Source organism: Eptatretus burgeri, chromosome 2, assembly GCF_056783735.1.
Source record: "Eptatretus burgeri isolate ZD-2024b chromosome 2, Ebu_testis_v1, whole genome shotgun sequence".
NCBI lineage: Eukaryota > Metazoa > Chordata > Myxini > Myxiniformes > Myxinidae > Eptatretus > Eptatretus burgeri.
The window spans coordinates 43,625,484-43,647,136 of NC_140962.1; the positions used below are offsets into that span (position 1 = coordinate 43,625,484).

General features: G+C 41.7%; 1 protein-coding gene across 2 annotated transcripts in view; it reads left to right on the forward strand.

The window, feature by feature from the left end:
- The first annotated feature begins 7,427 nt into the window (after positions 1 to 7,427).
- ISCA1 (iron-sulfur cluster assembly 1) overlaps positions 7,428 to 21,653 on the forward strand; it is a 55,313-nt gene continuing 41,087 nt past the window's right edge. Inside the window, exon 1 of one of the 2 annotated variants that reach the window (XM_085869158.1) lies at positions 7,428 to 7,670. In XM_085869158.1, coding sequence (XP_085725284.1) covers positions 7,590 to 7,670 — 81 coding nt within the window. In that variant the 5' untranslated portion in view covers positions 7,428 to 7,589. The remainder of the gene's footprint in view (positions 7,671 to 21,653) is intronic. The other variant, XM_085869159.1, reaches the window with a different exon arrangement.

Sequence of the window (21,653 nt, forward strand, 5' to 3'; positions counted from 1 at the left end):
GGCAACGTACTACGACGTATGCCAGCGTGCTCTTAATGTTATCAAAACTTACCCATAACGTATTCAACGTTTGCCAGCGTTTTAGAAAAAAAATTCAAAAATCGGCATACGTTGGCTAAAACGTCAAGGTGTGACCGGGCCTTTACCTTCAAAATTTTATGCGCTGAAAGGGACCTCTATAGGCCTCTGATATGCGAAGTTACAAAAATTTCCAATGATAACTGTGCTCTGCAGAATTATTGAAACGTGATTACAGACAAAAAAAAAAAACATACAAGCTGACTAACATATCTTGCAAAAACTTCGTTTTGGCAAGATAACAAACAAACAAATAAACAGAAAGGGGTGAAAACAGTAACCTCCGATCTTCGATGGCGGAGGTTAAAAAAGATCCTCACTCCAAGTACACGGCCCCGGCCGGGATGTGGCAAACATCCTGCCTGGGCAAAGGAGCATTAGTTAGTGGGATGGGGTTAGCGTACATAGACCGGCCTCATGGGGCATGAACAGTTCCTCATGGGGCCTGTGGAATAAATTAATGGGAATTTAGTTTAGATTTAGAAATGGATTTGGGTGACATGGACAGACATGGAATGTGTAGTGGAGACGTAGCTTAGCTACGTAGATTAAATGGAACGTGCATTCGAGTAAGGGACGACGAGGGAGCACGAGATAGTTTGGAGAACATAGATAGAGTGTGGAGTGAATTGAAAAATTGACAGAATGGCAGTATTGAGTGATGTGAGTCAATTGAAAAGAAAAAAAAATGTGTGTACAATGAGCGAATGTGGGGCAGCGGGCCCAAGTGTGAATGGAGTGAATGTGGAATGTATGGTGTGAATGAATGATTGGGGGGAGGAGTGAATCCCACCCAAGTGACCCAAAGGTCAGTGTAATGTTAGTTTGTGGGTTAGTTAAATTTACAAAAGGAGGTCGTTTTGTTGTTGGTGTGGGAAGAAGGCTCGAAACCTTTTTGAAGGGTGTAGGAGTCCATTGACGGGCTGGGAGCGTGGCTGTTGAAAGGTGCGTATTGAGTAGAGGGCACCCCGGGTGCCGGACTAGTCGGCCAGAGTAGGCCAAGGGTCCAAGGGACCGGGATAGTGTAGTGGGCACGGGCGACCCGCGGTACGGGACCCGGACCACCAAAATGCCACGTGAGTATCAGAGGGGGCAATGCCAGGAAGGGCAACCCCCCGCGTTCATAGGGGGTAAGTAGGCTCGGAGACCGCCTCCGGGCCCGGGGGTGTCATAGTTCGAGTTCGGCAGAGGGGGTAATCCCTGCCAAATGAGCCACGCTGCCCAGCCACGAAATTGTGCAAGGGCACGGAAGAAAATTAGAGGGCCAGGCCCAAATTGATAATGGACACCAACACAGGCGACGGGAATCATGGTTGTTCGAACCGATAGTTAAAGAGACAGGCGTGTTGAAAAGCCCGGGGGAAGTTTAAAGTTAATAAATGCTAGGATAGTGAGGAAATGTACCCCTTCGCACCATCCATCCCTTCGCTCTCCGTAGGCTGCTGGACCCACCTTGGAAAGATGGCTGAATTATGTGGGAGGCTATTCTGGGGCTTCATTGGGCCTCAAGACAGGATGCTATCTCTCCCTTTGTCCCCTCCAAAAAAGGAACTTAGGGGTTGGGAGTAGATGGACAGGATAGGTAAGCCAGACAAAGACGATAAAGGGTGTTAGGGAGACTAAATTATAAAATAAAATAAAATAAAATTACCCCCGTGTGGGGGTGACGGTCATCTCTATAATACCACAAGTTCTCAATGTTCAGATATGACCGAAGACTACTGCGCAGTTCTACTGCGCAGCTCGACTGCGCAGTTTGGTTAAAGATGACTCGGCATTTTGGCGCGTGCGCACGAAATTATATTTTGAAAATAAATGCCGACGTTTACATTTCGGGTTTTGAAACTTTTGCACCTTCGGCAGAAAATGTATAAATATACAAGGGCAGCTGCTATGCAATGACACCATTCACTAACTTTTACCATGCCCAGTAGAAAATATATAGCCTCCTGAAGGTGGGGCAGTTTTTGCAAACTTTGAAGTCACGTGACGCGAAAACGAAAGCGAAATTCGAAAATCCATCCTGACAAAAATTTAGATATCGTCACATACATTCATATGTCACAATCAAATTCAAGATCGCTTGAGAAATGTAGGAGATAGATTTTGAAAATCGTCATTTTCGCATTTTTTGCCAACTTTGAAGTCATGTGACATGAAAACGAAAGCGAATATCGAAAATCCGGCCCGAAAAAATTTAGATATTGTCCCATAGATTCATATGCTACAATCAAATTCAAGATCGCTTGAGAAATGGCGGAGGAGATAGAATTTGAAAATCGTCATTTTCGCAACTTCAAAGGCCTCATGACCTTGACCTTGACCTTCGGTGACCTTTAAAGTCATACCATTGTGTACGTCTCATCGACCTCTATCAGGATCACGAATGACCAGATCTCCCGCTTCAACTTCATTGTGAACGGATGGACGGATCAACGGATCGAAGGACATCAACACCCATATTATTAGGTCATGCTCGAAGAGATGACCTAACAAGGTCAGCTGCTATGCAATGACACCATTCACTAACTTTTACCATGCCCAGTAGAGAATATATAGCCTCCTGAAGGTGGGGCAGTTTTTGCAAACTTTGAAGTCACGTGACGCGAAAACGAAAGCGAAATTCGAAAATCCGTCCTGACCAAATTTAGATATTGTCCCATACATTCATATGCCACAATCAAATTCAAGATCGCTTGAGAAATGTAGAAGATAGATTTTGAAAATCGTCATTTTCGCATTTTTTGCCAACTTTGAAGTCACGTGAAACGAAAACGAAAGCGAATATCGAAAATCCGGCGAGAACAAATTTAGATATTGTCCCATAGATTCATATGCTACAATCAAATTCAAGATCGCTTGAGAAATGGCGGAGGAGATAAAATTTGAAAATCATCATTTTCACAACTTCAAAGGCCTCGTGACCTTGACCTTCGGTGACCTTGAAAGTCGTACCATTGTGTACGTCTCATCGACCTCTATCAGGATCACGAATGACCAGATCTCCCGCTTCAACTTCATTGTGAACGGACGGACGGACGGACGGACGGATCGAAGGACATCGACACCCATATTTTTGGTCATGCTCGAAGAGATGACCTAAAAAAAGGGGCTAAATTTTGTTGTTTCGTTTTTGAAAATTAAGAGAGTGGGTATGGACAAAGACAGGCAAAGAGGATAGGTTGGGGGGAGACGATAGGTTAGGTCCGAGCCCGTTTTCGGAGCAGCCGGCACCATCGCACTCCCTCCAGAACCTCACAAGACCAGACCAGAGGCTGGCCAGCTTCATGCAACATCTGCTGGTCTGCATTTGCCATGCCTCGTTGCCTGCCTTTTGCTTTGACCCCATGCCTGCTGCCCTTATTTGCATTTGCCCCTGTGTCATCCATTCCACCATGTGCACCAGGATCATCCAGCAAGTGTTTTGCAAGGTGCCCTGCAGGCAGCCCCATCATTCATCATTTTGTGTGTTTGCATCATCTCCATTTCCATCCAGTTCATTCAAAGGAGCCAGGGACTGCATTGAGCAGCTGGCTACCTCCCTGTTCTTGCATAAAGGCCACTTCAAATGACCTGTGGGACGGCGCATGGCCTGCCGTGTTTAGGGTGAGTTGCCTCCAGCAGCTGGGGTATGAAAGGAACAAAGAAGAAGGTTCACTGAAAAGAACACCCAAGGGGGACCTTTTGAGCAGGCCCCGAGGACGACTGGCCTTCAGCTGCTGTGCACTCACCCACATAAAATGACTGTTGACTTGCTGTGCTTCTTTCCCACAGATAACAGGTCCTGGGCCATGGTTCGTATAAGTAGTTAAAATTGTAAATAAGTTATTGACCCACCTGTTGTTTGTCTTAGCGCCGGCAATGCAGTTAAGTCGTCTGTGTGAGTCTGATAGTTTAGTTACGCAACGCACAAGTGAATTTATTTTTGGGACATGTATGAAAAAAATGTTGCACTCAGGGATCCGTAGGTAAATCGTATGAGGGGAAAACTTACACATGCTAGTCACACACAAATTTGACGACTCGGGACGAGTCTGTAAAAAGGGGAGGGGTAGTGTTTCTGATTTTGGAAGCTTACTGCACACAACAGCCAGGTCCTATAGATCAGTTATATCGGTAAGTATGTGTTTCAAGTTAGGGTCCTGTCCTCTGTTTAATGGGTGATTAATTGTTCGTACCCTGTGAGTTATTTTGATCGTTAGGATTTAAATTACCAACAACCACAACAACGACACCTGCCCTCGCTTCCTTCCACCATCATCCACCTGCACCATTGCACGCGTGCGTGTCAGCATGTACGTGGGCGGAGTCCAATGTGCTCGGCGGGGTTTCTCTGGACGTTGGTGTGCTGGCTTCGCCCCAAATATGGGCACAAGCATTACGCTCTGACTTCGCCCCAAATATGGGCACAAGCGTTGCGCTCTGACTTCGCCCAAAATATGGGCAGAAGCGTTGCGCTCTGGCTTAGCCCTAAATATGGGCACAAGCATTGCGCCCTGGCTTAGCCCCAAATATGGGCACAAGTGTTACGCTCTGATTTCACCCCAAATATGGGCACAAGCATTGCGCCCTGGCTTAGTCCCAAATATGGGCACAAGCGTTGCGCTCTGACTTCGCCCCAAATATGGGCACAAGCGTTGCGCTCTGACTTCGCCTCAAATATGGGCACAAGCGTTTTGTTCTGGCTTGGCTCAAAATATGGGCATAGAGCGTTCTCTCTGCCCAATGAGGAGTGCGAGCTGGGGATAAGAGAAGCGCGTGTGGGCCAAACGAGAGTTGTTGTCAGAGGAATTGTCTTCTGGTATTTGGTCTTCGGACGTCTGGTGGTCTTCTGAAGCCAGTCGTTGCCTTCCTGGGGTCCCACCAACAGAGCATCTTCCCTTGTGGCCTGTGTACCTGCGAGCCTGTCCCGCGAGGATCGCCTGCCTGGGCTTGGAGCGGCATTGTGTGGCGGGTTCGAGTCCTGCCTCACTGGATCGTCAAAGACTGCACGAGGCGGAGAGGTCCGAGAATAGGCTCTGACCTTCAGCTCGCCTTTCCTCGAGCTGGAGGCCTCCAATAAAGACCTGACGCGTCCGTTTCTTTTTGGGTGTACGTGTGTGTGTGTGTGTGTGTGTGTGTGTGTGTGTGTGTGTGTGTGTGTGTGTGTGTGTGTGTGTGTGTGTTTGTGGCGCCAGTCTATTAAGTAAAACTGCATAAGTGCTTGTACATAAATTGCTATTCCTTCAGGATTCGGTTAACTCTGCCTTCTTGCGTGCTCCCCTGCCCCATTATAAATAAATATCCCTTTTGTTAAATGTTCCAGCTCGTTTTTGTTTCTTTCATTGGTTTGGCACGGTGTGTTTTGAGAAATAGCGAGGCCGTAAATTGTTCATTTGGTCTGACGGGCCTTGGTAATCTCCGCTCGGGTTACACACGCTTCGGGCTCGGTAACGGCTCATTCCACTCGAGGTCCGTCGAGGGTGTGAATTCCCCGGTCGCTTTGTCCGCGTGAGTAATTCGGTATATTGAAGTTTGCCAATTAACCCTACCCCACGCGGTCGAATTATTGGCGATTCATGGTCCAGTAAGGGACCCGTGCCTTTCGGACTTATCCAAAAGGCACAACCTCAATTCCGGTGTGTTCGGTGGAGGCGACTCCACTGCTCCCTTTGGCGATCGTGCTCGCCACCGATACCCGGCCCCGTAACAATATTTGCTCGAAGTCAATAAAATTCACAAAGTATCAGAATTTCATTATTTTGTGCTCTCCAATTAAAAAGTCCACTTCAACCCTGAACGTCTCTTGTACACTTCATTTAACATACAGTGAGGGGATGGTTCGAGCGTCCGTTGGGAGTCTGGGTGGTCCTCGGTTCGAATCCCGGCTGAATCATTCCGAAGACTTTTTTTTTAAAACAGATGCGCCGCTTCCTTGCTTGGCGATCAGCGTTGAACAAGATAGAGCACACGCACAAACAATAGGTTGGCAACCGTTGCGCAGACCTGATGGGCCTTGTGGTGCGTTGACGTTGCCTGTTGGGTAAACTCGTTGGAGGGATTATAAACAGGCTTTTCATGCATCACTTACAGTGCGATCCTCATTTGGAAAGCTGTTCCTTGTTCACAGATTACAAATATCCACGGAAGCGACCAAAAAAAAAAACCCAAACCCACTCAAACAGCAATGACGAGTTTCAAGAGAACAGATTACAGGTGTTACTTACCCGGAATATCTCCAATTTTATACCTCCCATGACACAGCACTAAATCGATCTTCTTTTGTTGTCCCTACTTTGTCCCGCTTATTGAAGAGTCAGAGCGAAGAAAAGACTTATGTATGAAGGACATGAAAAAAAGAATGATTGACATTAAATCACATCGCAAGGAAGGAGCTGTTTTGTTAAGATTTAAACAGAAACGACTGGTGATACAATTTTTGAACTATCTTTTAAAACAAGGCACAAGAAAAAAACAAGGACAAATGTGTCCAAGAGCAGCGTCCTCAAGGTTTTGTCGGCTTAAGAAAAAAAAAAAAATTCTTAAATTTAAAAACAACAACAACAACAACAACTTCCGATATTTCGTCACGTGCCTTGATTAAGCCAATAGCGAAACCCGTCATAATGTATTTACGTATTTACGATATATCGTGTATTTACGAAATAAATAATGTATTTACGAAATTACAATACGATAAATGGAATAATCTTTAAATAGTAACGTGAACTTTTCGAAACTTTAAAGCAAATGTCCGAATATATTTAAAAGTTCATGATAGACGCTCTCAAAAGGTACCGTTTATGTGAGGATGTGTACATGTGCTTAGTATTTAAGGAGATCCAGATCTTGTATATACAAGAGCCGAGTCCAAGAGATTTGGTTTTTTGTCAAAAGAAAAAGAAAAAGAAAAAGAAGAAAAACGACAACAACAACAACAACAACAACAACAACGCCGAGCTCTTTATGATCCTTGGTGCTTGAGGTAACAACGATATATAACATCATCGTGAAGCTTCACGCAACTTGGGAAAGACAACGACTGAATGGTGACGCGCGCCTCTATTTTGCTGGGATCGCATTATTCGTTCTTTATTCAATCACCACCACCAATCTTCTATCTTCCGAAATGTATTTGTCTGAAAAAACTCACCTTAAAGCCATGTCTTTAGTAGCTTTGGAGTTTAGGGTGTATCTTTAACATTATTGCAGCGCAACTGTCAGTCCTCCTTTTATAGCGTGTTAAAAGATTCGTGTTGTTTCAAATTGTGATATAAATCGAGTTCCAACGCAAATATCAAATATCGAGCTTGTGGGCGTATTATTATTATTATTTTTTTAATGCGAACGCGTTTTGGAGGTTGCCATTCAATGTGAAAATCTTTCAAGGTTAGTAAAGAACGACGAACGAATGATTAATAATCAACATGTTTCGTTCGTTGTGTGTGTTGGTGATTGTGTTTCTTGCTCTTCCACGCACAAGCAAGCTGAACGGGACAATTTGGCGTGTTCTGTGAGAGTGGAGGGAGGCCATGGCAGGCCGGATTATCTCGGCCACAGTTCGGGCGGTGAAGCCAACGCGGCCACTTCCCTCACGGGCCGCCCTCGTCCTTGTAAGCGCCTTCGAGGGCGTCACGGCCCGGAATTTGTTTTCTTTCTAATTCTCTGTGTTGTAGTAGTTTTGCTCTTGTGTTATTTACGGCTGTTGTCTTTCCCAAGTTGCGTGAAACCTCACGATGACGCTATATATCGTTGTTACCTCAACCACCAAAGGTGAACGAAACGTTGTTTTCACCCACGGATGAATACACGAGTGTGTGTGTGTAATGTGTGTGAACAGAATATCTCACAGGGTTATGGATAGATTGGGACGAAACCTTGGTATAGATGAGTTGGGTGTGTGATAAGGACGAAATGATTCTATTTTGGTGAAGATCCGGACACGAGAAATTATTTTTTTGAAGTTAAATGCAGATCCGGCCTATCATTAGGATAAGGGCTGTTTTACAGTCATGGTCATTTCTGGTATTTTGTACCCTTGCATGCTAAATAGCTAAATGAGAGGCTGTAGTATCTCTGTCATTAGGGCCAGTAGTTGGTACTCGTGATGGCACAACTTAGACCACTTTTTATTTGACAAAAAATGTCAATTTTTTGCCAGAATGGCATAAAAATTTCCAATTTTTTTGACAAATAGCTGTCTCATTTTCTCCAGGTGCACTGCATTCACAGTGTATAAACAAATACAAGCAGAAATTTGGACTTTTATCTGTTGTTGCATCAATTTAATACCTCTTCTGTACTTTGTCCACAACATATTCATTTCAGACTATGAATATTTATTTCACCCTCGATAAATATGTCCCACCGTTCGTCCGTCAAAAAATGTCCTCTCCGGAAATGCATATTGTAGAAGAATCTTTTTATATGAATAAAGGGTCTTTTTAAAAGTTTAATGTGTGTATATACCTGCACTGATATTATGCTACAAAGTTTGAGTGTAACCAATAACCTTTTATTTGCATAGCCTGCGCTGATTGCCTTGCATGTGTCCGTCAAAATTGTGTCGTCTCCGGAAACACCCAAACTGCCACGAGTTATAAGGAAACTACTTGCTGGTAATAAATTTTGATGTTTTGTAAGGTTGACATGGTCATGAATATCCATTATCAGTAAAAGGTATTTACATTTATGTAATTTATCTTGTTACAACCCTGAGAAATGTATTATTTTGCAGTTAGATCTTGTACAGAATGTATTGCTTCATGTCAAAAAATTGTCCTCTCCGGAAGAAATATGTGATCTTCTTCGTATTTTTCATTGTGGTGGTAAACTTTTATTTTCAGAGATAAATTAGTAATTTTTTCAGAATATGTCAAAAAGTACATGTAGTTTAAAAATTTTGTGCTAAATTCCATCATATGCAGTGCTATTAGTGACAGTGGAAATTAAAACGTATCTTTTTTCTGGATATTTGAAACTTAGTTCAGTCTTTTATTGATATTTCTACAAATATACTTCATTTGTATACTGAATCATAATTCCAATAATGGAATAATACTTGTGGAACATATGGAAACCACTGAAGTTTGATAGTGTTGTTATTTTGTGGTTATAGTTGAATTGTATTAATGACTTGTAGTTTAAAAAAATACTCTCCCAACATCCTTGGGGTATTATTTTTAAAAAGAAATATTGATTCAGATGCTCCAAAAATTTGGATTTAAGTATTGTAATTAACAATGTTGGATTTGGAGAAATAAAAATATTGAGTTTGAATTTTTAGTAGTTGTGAGACAAACTTGGTACCCTCATTGTGAAACAGCCCATAACCAGAGAGTTGGTGTCAAAGCCACCCAATGCTCGCCTGTTTATACATTTATCGTTTTTAAAAAACGACTCTAATAATATTTTTTATAAAGCATTGCAGTAAAGTCTGATACAAATAATTTTAAAACAATATATGTATTTGTAAAAAGTAAAAAATAGTGTGGTAGATAAAAACATTAGAAAGGAAATAACTTTAACGTTGATGTGCTACAAAAAAGTTAAGTTTAAAACATTTGAAATTATTTTTTTTAATTTAAACTTCACTGCATCAATAATATACCCCAAAGGAACCTCCATGCCAAATATCAGCATCCTAGTACACATATTAAATGAATGGCAAGCTTCTAAATAACTTGCACCAAAAACTTTAACATTTTCACGCTCACGCGGGGGATATCGCTATAGCTCTCTGTTCTTCGAACAGGCGAGCTAAAAAACATAAACTGTTCAGCCTAACAGAGGTATGCACTCGACCGAGTGCCGTTCTCGTTGTATATTCTAGTATTTCTTATTTGTAGTTATTACTGTTATCATGAACATATTGCCCTCACCAAATATTGCTTTGCTGTAATGCCAATATTAAACTAGTCTTTGTGAAATTCAATTGAAATGCGAAGAAAAAATACTATTTTAGCTGTTTCTTTATCGTTCAAAACAGCATTAAGCAGTTCATTTGTTGCTCAATTGAGGTTTTGAGACCCGTGCCAAGATTCACTCTCAGATATGGTGGAGAAAAGATAACGTTCTCTTTTTCACCCCCTATCGAGTACCACAGAATCCCTTTTGCCCTAATAAAGTTCTTTGCTGTATCGCATCACTTTGTTTGGCTAAAACATCATTGCTGCCAGTGACATTAAACATAGCAGCTGGGTGACATCACTTTTGACTTATGTCCAATCAACAACTTTTCATGGTGTTTTTTTTTTTTTTTGTTTTTTTTGCATTGCCCTCTTCGATTTTGAAAGACATTCTGTACATTTGGACAAGCCCAACAAATATCTCTTCATCCAAGATTTCAGCCAGCTTGGTAAAACTGTTTGAAATCGCTGAAGTTTGACTTGACAAGCTATTGCTAAAAATGTCATAAGTTGCAGGATGGCCTAGAGGTCTGCGCAATCACTTCAAAGCTGTCTAGCCTGTTTGAATCGGCCCAGTTATAAACGGTCCAGCCTGTGTTTCAATCGACCCAGTTATAAACGGTCTAGTCTGTGCTTGAATCGGCCCAGCTATAAACGGTCATCCCAATATTTCACAGGTAGGGTGATTCGTCAATGTGTGTGCCGTCCCTTGGATGGACATCCCATCTGCTGGTATTAGTTGGACGTTAAGGATCCCACGTTGTCCTTCCTGAAGAGTAGGTGAGCTATCACCGGCACCAAGGCCAAATTCCAAACTCCTGCCCGAACTACCACTGAGAAAGCAATGGCAAACCACACAGTATAATCCTTGTCATGAAACTGTTTCGGCAGCACTGACGCTCTGTAACAGAGTATGTAACGTCACAATCAACTCAGGTAATTCAAACTTCATTTTAAAGCTCTTCAAGAAAAGATCATATTTTATTCTCAGGATAACCACTTCTCCATTGGTTCATCGCACTGCGGACAGAACGTCTGTATTGCCGAAGGAGTCTCGTGGCAAGGTTTATGAAGGCGATTTGCCATTGCCGTCTCAGAAGTCAGGGCAACATTTGGAATTTGTTTTGGGGGGGGGCAAGAATAACTCACCTACTCTTAGCAAAAGACACCATGGGATATTTTGCAACCACCAACTGTGGGACATCCAGCTTCATGCCCATTTGAGGGATGACACTTTGACACATGACTGCAAAGCACCAATCCAACAGTTTATATTCAGTTTGGAGTTGAACCTGGGCTGGCAAGCTCATAGGTAAATTCACTACCTCTGCACTATCTTGTTGGATGGTGGGTTAAAAACACCAAAGTGAGTGTTTTCAATTCCTCCATGATGTCACCTTTGATCTGATCCCAAAAATGTTGCTCCAGATTTTTTTTTCTTTTCTTTTCTCAGTAACTACAAAATTCCCTATAAATGTCATGCTGGGTGTTCAGATAGGTCTCATTATACAGGGTGTCCACAAATTACCATTCCAAATTCAAACAATTGAAATATCCCCTGGTTTTTGTTTTTTGTTTTCCCTAAACTGCTCCATCTGTACGTCTGTCATTCTATCTCCTCCAAAACGGTTTTTTAGAAATTCATCAAACCTGGGAGTTCAAATGATCACCACATGGCAAGAGCAGTGTTATTTACCCTCCCTCTCCCACTGGGGTGGGGTCAAAAGGTCAAACGCCCAAAAAAAAAAAATTACGGGCACATTTTAAAATACTTTTTAATGAAACTGTCTATGCAATCAACATTGGGCAACACATTAAATATGTAACTTTTTTTGGATTTGACCCCCGGTTTCTGCTCCAGTGGGTGGGGATTTTGGGTAGCAGGGGTCAAAATGGGGAAACAAATTTTTCACCCAAAATTTGATATTTGATCAATTTTGGTGGAACTTTATGCCATCTTTCAATACTGCCAAAAGCAACATATCTAGGAGGAGGCTATTGGGCCCATCAAAGCTTGTGCTATTACTAGTAACATATGCTTTGTTTTTTGGCTGTACTCTTTCCTTTTTGTTGCTGAGCATCAAACAAAGAGGCAGCACATAACCTTTTCTTTATTTTTAAAGTCTAAGACTCAGCCGGAGTTCAAACCCCTGACCTCCCAGACTCAGAGTGGGTGCTCGAACAATTACACCACCAAACCATTACCCAAATCATTGCTTATTGCCTCATTTTTGGAACAGAGGAATAGTACCTTGCTTTCAGGAGGACCAATAGCAGTAGATTAAGAGAATGCAGCCTTTGAGTTGCCAGATGAACTTTGTTTGTTGAAACGTTTTTGCCCAAGGATAGCAGTTCTCATTGGAAGTCTTCGGTGGTGGGAAAATAAAAGTGAATTGAAGGGAATATTGTTAGAAATGCAAAATCAAATGGCTGTTGAGTGATTACTTGCTCTTCATTCATCCTCGGGTCATCGTTTTGGTGCTCCACTGCCGGTCACAGTTCCTTTTTTGGGGGGAGAAATTGTGGATTTGTATCAGTACGATCTGAAAGAGAAGAGCCTCTTCAAATGTGCATGCCTCCTGTGTTAGCCCAGGAAGGAAATGCTGGAGATTCTTCTCATCAAAAGTTGGTTGTTATTGTTTTTTTTACCTTCACGACTGATGGTGAAGGAGGTTATGTTTTCACCCTTCTCTGTCTGTCTGTCTTTATGTGTAGGATATCTCAAAAAGTTAGGGACGGATTCAGATGAAACTTGGTTGTCAGATTGGGTGTGTGACAAGGACGAATTGATTAGATTTTGGTGAAGATCCAGATATGGATATGGATATGAGAATTATTTAATTTTTAAAGTGATTCTTCACCATTGAGAGATTGGGCCAAAAACAATATAGTGCTGCACAGCATGATATTTAAAAAATGTATTTGGCCCGATATGTTCCCGTGGATCAGGCATTGCATGGCGGAGATATGCGCTCTACCGAGTGCCCTTATAGTTTATTGTCTGTTATTGAAACAAATGTGAGTTTATGTTTTTGAACAAGGTGTGGATAGTTTTGGGGGGAGGTCAGGTCTAAGATCACATTCGGAGGGAACTATTTGTTAAATACTTTGGTGTCTTTTCTATGGAATAAAATTTAATTTCTTCATCAGCTTTATTATCTTCTTTAATCACTTTTATAGTTTGTTTTAAAAGATGATGAACCAATTTGAACAACAGATGGTCGGCCAGTTCATGCAAAACTTTGTTGAGGTATATATCAATCATTTGATGTGGCTGTCTGAAATTTTGCCTTGGTCAATTCAATGTGCACGAAATTTATTTAAAATTGGAGAGGGAGAGGATCGATCTTTCATGTGATCGATTTGATATGGAATAACCCAGATTGAACATCCTCGGTGCACATTCACATAAAATAAATTGAACATTCTTATTTTTCTTATTCTTATTAACCTCCGCCATCGAAGATGGATGGAGGTTACTGTTTTCAACCCTGTCTGTTTGTTTGTGAACAGTATTACGGAAAAACTCCTGGACGGATTTTGACGAAACTTGGTGGGGGATTAGGTATGGTCCAAGGATCATGCCATTAGATTTTGGACTTTGTCCAAAAAAAAAAAATTAGAAAATTTTGCAACTTTTTTTCAAAAAAATTTCGATTTTATTTGAAAAATATTTGAATTTTTTTTTGAATTTCTACATGTTTTAAGTGATGTCCAACCCCCCAAAAAAATTTGTTAGAGAAAAAAAATACTTAGAAATTTTGCAACTTTTTTTTTCAAAAAAATTTCGATTTAATTTTTTGGGCATTTCTACATGCGCGTCGATCTAGTTTAGTTTATTCAATCGTGGTTCAGTAGAGTCTGATCCGTTTTGACCTACAATGAATAGGATATCAGGTTCACTGAAGTGACCCAGCAGTATTGGCGGCGGAGGTTTTGCACTCTACCGAGTGCTCCCCCTCGAGTTCTTATTTTTGTTTTTGATTTGACACACACACACACACACACACACACACACACACACACACACACACACACACACACACACACACACACACACACACACACACACACACACACACCTTGGTTCATGCCACAAGGATAGGGACTTGTAGTCACAGCGGTTAAAAACAGGAATAACATTTTTTAAAACTCAAAATTTGATATTGGGTCATTCCTGGTGGAACTTTTTGCCATCTTTCAACTCTGCCTTCAGTGGAAAGCATGGTGATTTGTGCTGGAGGGCCATCGACTTCGTTTCTTTTTTTTCAAAAAGCGTGGGGATAATGAAATAATCTTGTTTCCCCATTTTGACAAATGAATGTCAATGTAAGTCACTGCATCTCGCTAAGGTCAATGCAAGTTTTCCATGATTTTGAATGTGCCATTCTTTGAGCTCCTTCATCCTGCAAAGGTTATTTTTCTCTTGTATTCCCACCCATTTCCGTTGGTGCATTGTTACATTGCAAGTAAATATACAAGTGGGGTCTAGTCACGCATTGAACTTGGAATAAGGAAGCTGAAAGGACAGTGGGATGGGCTTGGCAGAAAAAAATCTGGATCCCAACCAGCTGTCATGCTCAGAAACACTTGCCTTAAAGTTGCATTTTACAGAATGTAAATGATCAAGTACTTGCAAATGTTTTATTATTTTTGCACACACCACGCCACATCACAGAAATACTGTTGGGTGTCCACCAACCGGTTTAAGCAATGCGATTTGAGAAAAAAAAATGTAACTTCACGATTTGAATTGCAGTCCTGTAGCTGCATCTGATACTCTGCGATCAGCTGACACCGGCAGTTGCTGTGAACTTGCAGTTCAATATGGTGGAGGGAAAGTGTTGCATAAACAACTTTACTACAACTCTCTTTATGCACCATTCTTCAGCAGATACCTTTCACTTGGTTTCTGTTATTTTGCTCTTGTAATTGTTCCAATGTCTCGTTCGTTTTTTTCTTTTTTCTTTTTCTACAAGATCGAGGCTCATGGAAGAGCAACGTGATGGAGGATCGGAACTGTCATTCGGGCATTGGGGCAACTCTTGGACACAGTAAGGGAATGAACAAACAGGAAAAGGTAGAGGTGAGAAAACACTACAACCAACAAGTAAGGAAGGATTTATGAGGGCAATAAAGATGGAGGGTGACATGGGATGATGATGCATTGCCTGCTTGAAGTCCTGGAGGGAAGAGTGGGATAGCTTAGCCTCGAGAAGGCAGTTCCACATAAAGGAGAAGTGAAGAATAAAGAGTTGAGGTGTGCAGTCAGCTTGGAAGTTAGAATTTTAACCAGGAGATTACTGGAAGAATGCATATAGATCCTTGCATTGTTGGGGAGGGTTAGAGGGCAGAGATAAGCTGACAGAGCTAAACCAGAGTTGAGGTGGTTAAAAAAACAAAAACAGGTCACCAAGCTGCTTGTGTTTGAGAGGTCTGTGAGAGCAGCAGATATTCAGTATTAAAATACAAAATGAGAGAATGGGTAATGGACGAAATGATAAACACCCGAGTAAATGAGGGACGACAAGCAATGGCTTCCACACAGGTGTGGCCCATGTGTTAAACAAATAACCTCCCAGCATGCTTAGGGTCATGTATAAAAATGCTGCACAGGCCTGGTTACCCATAATTATGCCCATAAGCATGGTTGGTGGCTACAAGAGGAGAAGCCCCAATGCCCCATCCACAGAGCACATGTCACCCAATGGTTTGATGAGCATGACACTGATGGTATGCATATGTCATGGCTTTCTCGGTCACCAAATCTGAACCCAATCGAGCAATTATGGGATATTCTGGAATGACACCTGAGATGGCGTTTTCCACCTCGATGAAACAGGTGTGAGTTGATTGACTTTGTCGTGGAAGAATGGTGCCGCAGAAAGAATCCTGCAGAATTCCATATGCAGGTGGACTCCATGCGACGGTACATACAGGCCATACTGGCCGCATGTGGTGGTCCGACACCCGATTAATTGACTTTACATTGGTGTTTCTAATTTATTAATTTTTTTTGTCCACTACCTGTATAATTGTGGACACTTTTTTTGTCTCATCACCTGGGCCACATTAGTATACCCTACATCCATATTTAGTGACAAGAAAATGATGTAATATTGAGGTACCATTGTCGTCCCATATTTAGTAAGTAGCTAACTCGTTCAAACAATGAAATTGACCCAAATAATAGGAGTGATACTTGGATTATAATCATATTGAGGTTTACATGTACTTTTTATTAAACAATAGATTTGGATCTGATTCATACAGGAGTGCAAGGAAACTTTGTTTAAACATAGGAAATGACTCGCTGTTATGTTGTTGTACAAGGATGGAGGTAGTGGAGTGAAGGTTCCGGGCAGTGTGTATTTTCACGATGGAGAACAACATTCTGGCTTATTTGAATTTGGGTTGAGCTTTGAGATATGGTTTGCAGAATGCAGACTTTCTTTCCAGAAATTATATATTTTGTATGCACTTATTTGGGCCATTCAATCCTTACTAACATTCACATCCTACTCGATTTTTCAAATGAAATTGTGGGTTTAAAAATCGTACATTTTTGGAACAGATTTATCTGACTTTATTAAGCCTGGAATATGTTTAAGACAAGTCTACTCATAACGAGCACATAACCTTGGAAGGACACTCTCCTCAAGAGCAGCCAACAGGGGCCAACTGGACAATGATATTATAAATGGAAAATTCCATTACCTACTCCTTGCTAATGTCAGCCAAAAATGGGTCACTGTATTCTGCCAAACTGCAAAAGGAAGAAAGTTTTTTTGGAAAAGGTGACGTAGATATATTTTAGAACATCTTCCATCCATTTCTTTTTTTGAAGCTGTGCGAGTCATAAATGTGTTGTATAAAAAAATTGACAAAGAATACTCAGTTGAGGAATATTTCCTTATTTGCAGTCGTTGGATTAATCAAATGAATAATAAGTTTACTGGATAAATTATCCAACACTTATCTTGGTGGAAAAGTCTACATCAAAACTTGTCATGCTAGTCGTCATGTAAAGTAAAACTTCACTTTGTAGAAATATGCCTGGTGCTGGCTTAACGGTTAAGGTGGCTGCCTGAGCATCTTAGGGTCTTGAGTTTGAGCCCCTGTTTCGCCATTAAATAACACCAGGTGAGTTGACTCGGCCTGCCATCCTTCTGAGATCAGCAAAATGAGGACTCATTGGAAACGGCACACTGCATCAGTGGCACGGCCACGCTCCCAGCAATGATGCAACGAGCAGCCATAGGCTGCATACGAAATGATGATTAATTGGTAGAAAGAGTTGACTGGCATTTGTGAACTCTGATGTTCCCTTACGACCTTAAAAGGAGATTTATTTTTTAACCATCATTTTTGACGAGTTCTTCAAAATTGCCTCTTGCACCTTCAGAAAGATAGCTAATGAGGCGATGAACTAAAAGGAGAGAAAACGCTGGTGATACGTGATACAAGGGAAAGTATGCAGAATCCAGTTTAAAGCACAGAGAAAACCGAGAGAATTTGATGAGCAGACAAAAGATCTGTCGAGGCTTCTGGAGCAGAGCAGAGAAGCGAAGAGAAGAAAAGACAGATTAAGGCATGGAAAGTGTTGTGAAAAGAAACATCAAATTTAATTTTCTTTCCCTTCAAGTGACTATTTTTATAGTCCCGAGGACAATTTTGCTTCACATTCTCTGAACAGAGCCACACATCATGGGAAGAGGCTACTGCCATGAAGTCCAACTAAAATGGTGTGCTGGGCTAATGAACCTGGCCACTGAATTTCAGGTGAAAATGAGGCAAGAGAAGATCGTATAACCAAACAGTGGATCTGGTTACATAAACGTGGAATGGCATTTCAAACCTGTTAACATGCATCTGCAAAATGTTACTAATCCAGGGTTATTATTATTTTGTTTTATTTTCACCAAAGTTCACATTATATTTGGGCCGCTTTCTAAAACTCCGGTGCCAACACACACCCCGCTCTTTGTTACTTCTTCATTTCAAATTCACCTTGCATATGAATGCAAAATGTTTATGGAAAGGTCATTTGTTTGTTGCATCAAACACATAAATGGAGAAGGGTGCTAAATTGAGATAGTCATCAAAATTTTGACTTAGGAAGAGAAATGGTGACGTTTTATTTTGTTTTATTGGTGCGACTGTATGTAAAACCCAGCCTTCATCCAGGATCGTGTATCCTTGCTCTAATTCATGAACGGTGTTTGTTTGTTTGTTTGTATTTGTCACGCTGCTGGTCCTGCAGTTCTGGGCCGATTATATCCAGACTTGCTACATCGGATTAGCATGACCCAAATTAATGTATAGGGGTGTTTTTTTTTATCTTTGCCGGTGGTCTTGGGGAGGGGTGGGGGGAATGGGGGATGGACGCAAATTCTGTATGTAAATGTGTATCATGCAGCACCGCTCCAGGTGGGGGAGGGTATTTACAAATCTCCACCCTTTACAGCATAGTATTCCTGTCCCCACGTTTTCCTGTGCAGAGGTATTTTGAAGTGCACGTTTGAATAAGGATAACACAACCCCCCCCCCCCCCCCCCCGGCCACTCCTGCAGAGAGTGGGTGCTTCTCGTGCTTTATAATTTGTATGATGTGATTTAAATGGATGCAAAATATTGCATCATCCTTTCCTGGTAGTCGATGGCAGATCTATTATTGTGTGTGTGTGGTTATTGTATTTACGGCCTCACCCCTCCCCCCCTCCCATTCCCCTGGGCCCAATCATTAACCAGTCAGATGTGAGGCTGCCAAATGAAGTAGATGCTTCGCGCATGGCAGGCTTAGAACCTAATCTGATTGTTAACTTAGCTAGGCTGAGATTATTAATGTCAGACAGATATAAACCCTGTCAGTAAGTAATAAAGGTAATTTTTAGACCCTATTCAGACCCTCAGTGATTATCCCATTGTACCAATCACTTTTATGCAGCGTGGCACGATGCTGAGGAAAAACGGACGTGTGATGTTTCAAAATAGGATTAATTTATTGAAACAGAACGAGAGAACCTAAACAAAACAGACCTCAGGTGGAAAGGCAGACAAACTTTTCCGATAAATAAAAAAAACACAACGGTACAGACAAAGTTACCATGAGCACAACACATCTATTACCAAAAGGAGAGGTGTCTGTCCATGCATCCATCCATCATGCTTTATTTGAAGGGGTTCTTGCTGTCATAGAGTAATAACAATGGTACTGTTGGAAAGCTGATAATCGATTTACTTGGAACATAGCTTGGAATCCGTTTAAACATAAAGATGCTTGTTTCAAAAGCCCATTTTCTGGAATGGAAGTAGGAGGACCCGGAGCTTTAATGCTGCACTTCCAATGGTACTGTTTTTTTTATTATTCCACGAAAGCATGACGGACACTGAAGGAGCACACACAATTATATATCGTAATACTTCTCGAATCGAGAGAAAAAAACATGGAATAAGCTCACAAACAACATCAACCACAGTGACAACAATAGTAGTAACTGGAACGGCACTTGGTAGAGTGCATACCTCTGTCAAGTTGAATGGTCAGCAAAATTGTATGGGGGGGGGGGGAATTGATGTCATTAGTCACATGGTTTGGCAGCCATATTGTTTTTAACATAAAACCTTCAAAAATCTTCTCCAAAATGACTGAATAGATCGAGGCCAAACTGGATAGGTATGATCGCCGCCGATACATGAGGAGCAAAAAGTTCTCCACCTATGACATCATAGGTCACATGGCTTGGCAGCCATATTAGATTTAGCCTAAAACCCTTAAAAATCATCATCTCCAGAATGGCTTGACAGATTGAGGGGAAACTTCACCCACATGTTCCACAAGCCTTGGGGATACTAGGGTGATCGAATAATTAATGGGTCACATGGTCTGGCAGCCACATTAAATTGAACGAAAATCTTAAAAAACATGTTTCTCTTGAACTGCTTCATCAATCGCCATGTAACGTCACCATTATGATCTTGCAGTCATGTTGAATATATGTTTTAAATTTCAACCTGATCGGATGTATTGTCTGGCAGCCAGAATTATTTCATATTTTGAATCTGGGTTTCGGGATTTAAATCAAACTTGGTACAAGTATGTATAATGATGTAATACTGTGGGTGAAGGCATATCTGGTGACGTCGCAATGTCGAAGAGTGCCCTTCTAGTTTATTTATTTATTTATATTTTTCTTCTTACTCGATCTGGGCTCATGGACGAGCGATTACACAGAACAAATTAGGACACAATGTAACAAAAGGAACACCAGGAGAATGGGGAAACACCAACAGCAGGGTAGAGGGAGAAAGTAGATGGAGACTGACAAACAAGGGATGCAGGTAAGGGAGAACGTAAAGGGAGGACAATATGGATACAAAAGCAAAATTGTTTGACTAGTTTGTGATTTTGTCAAGGTGTGGGGAGAGGGAAGAAGCTGCTGCCTGTCTGAAGGATGAGCGATGTCATGGCAGAGAGTGGAGTCATCAGCAAAGAGATCGAGGATTTTTGAAGGAGTCAGTGAGATCATTGATGAAGATTAGGAATAAGAGGGGGCCGAGAACACTGCCTTTTGGTACCCCAGCCTTGACAGGGAGAGGAGAAGAAAAAGTTCCGTTGAGAGCCGCACGTTTGCTTTAAGAGGGATGTCAGTAATCCAAGAGTGGAGTTGGCCTTGGATTCCATAGGCAGACAATTTGGAGAACAAGGCAAGACGCCATACTGTATCAAAAGCTCGAGATATGTCCAGAAAGATGGCGCTGATCTCATGTCTGAAATTGAGTGCCTCCACCATTGTTGGGAGAGTGAAAGCAGCATGTCCAAGGTGGAGTGACCAGGTCTGAATCCAGATTGATGTTCTTTGATGAGGCTGTTGGAGAAAAGGAATGATTTTATGTCGACAGTGATGATGGATTCCATGACCTTGCTGATGATTGGAAGTGCAATAATGTATTTGGGCTGGAGTTAAGGGGATCCATTATTGCACCTTTTTTTTTTAATGTAATTCTGTGAATTTGGCTGATTTCCATTTTCCCAGGTGGATAGAGGAGACCAGTCCTGAAGTGTTAAAAAAAACATTTAAAGCACAAATGTAGAAGTAGGTCACACGATGACCTGCAAATCGTGAATCTACAAATGGCGGAATCCAATGGTATCCGGATGCATATCTTAACCAAAATCTCATCAATTAGTCCTTGTTGCACACCCAACCTGTCCACCAAGTTTCATCTGAATCCGTCCATAACTTTTGGAAATATCCTGCTCACGGACAGACAGGTGAAAACGTAACCTCCGTCCACCTTCGGTGGCGGAGGTAACAACACTTAAATGTCATAAAATGTCCTTTTCATGCCTTTCAGTTCATTTTGCATCCTCTTTGAGACATATCCAATATGTTTATGAAGTGTCACATGCTGTCCTTTGATTCGCCCAATCAGCGAAGCGACGGGTAGGCATGGCTAGTTCACACTAAACTGGGCTAGGTTTTTAGGTGAAGACGACATTGTGTTGAAGCTGGAATGCTGTGAGCCTGCACGGGAGCATCACCAGGGAGAGGGATGAGCGGCTTGAGAGATCCAGGCCAGAGAAAATCCCCCTCTATAGTTCCTGGTACACTCCCCCCCCCTCCTCCCCCCTTCCTCCGTAGTTATACCTCACACTCCAGAATGCTGCTGAACCACAGAGCCCCAT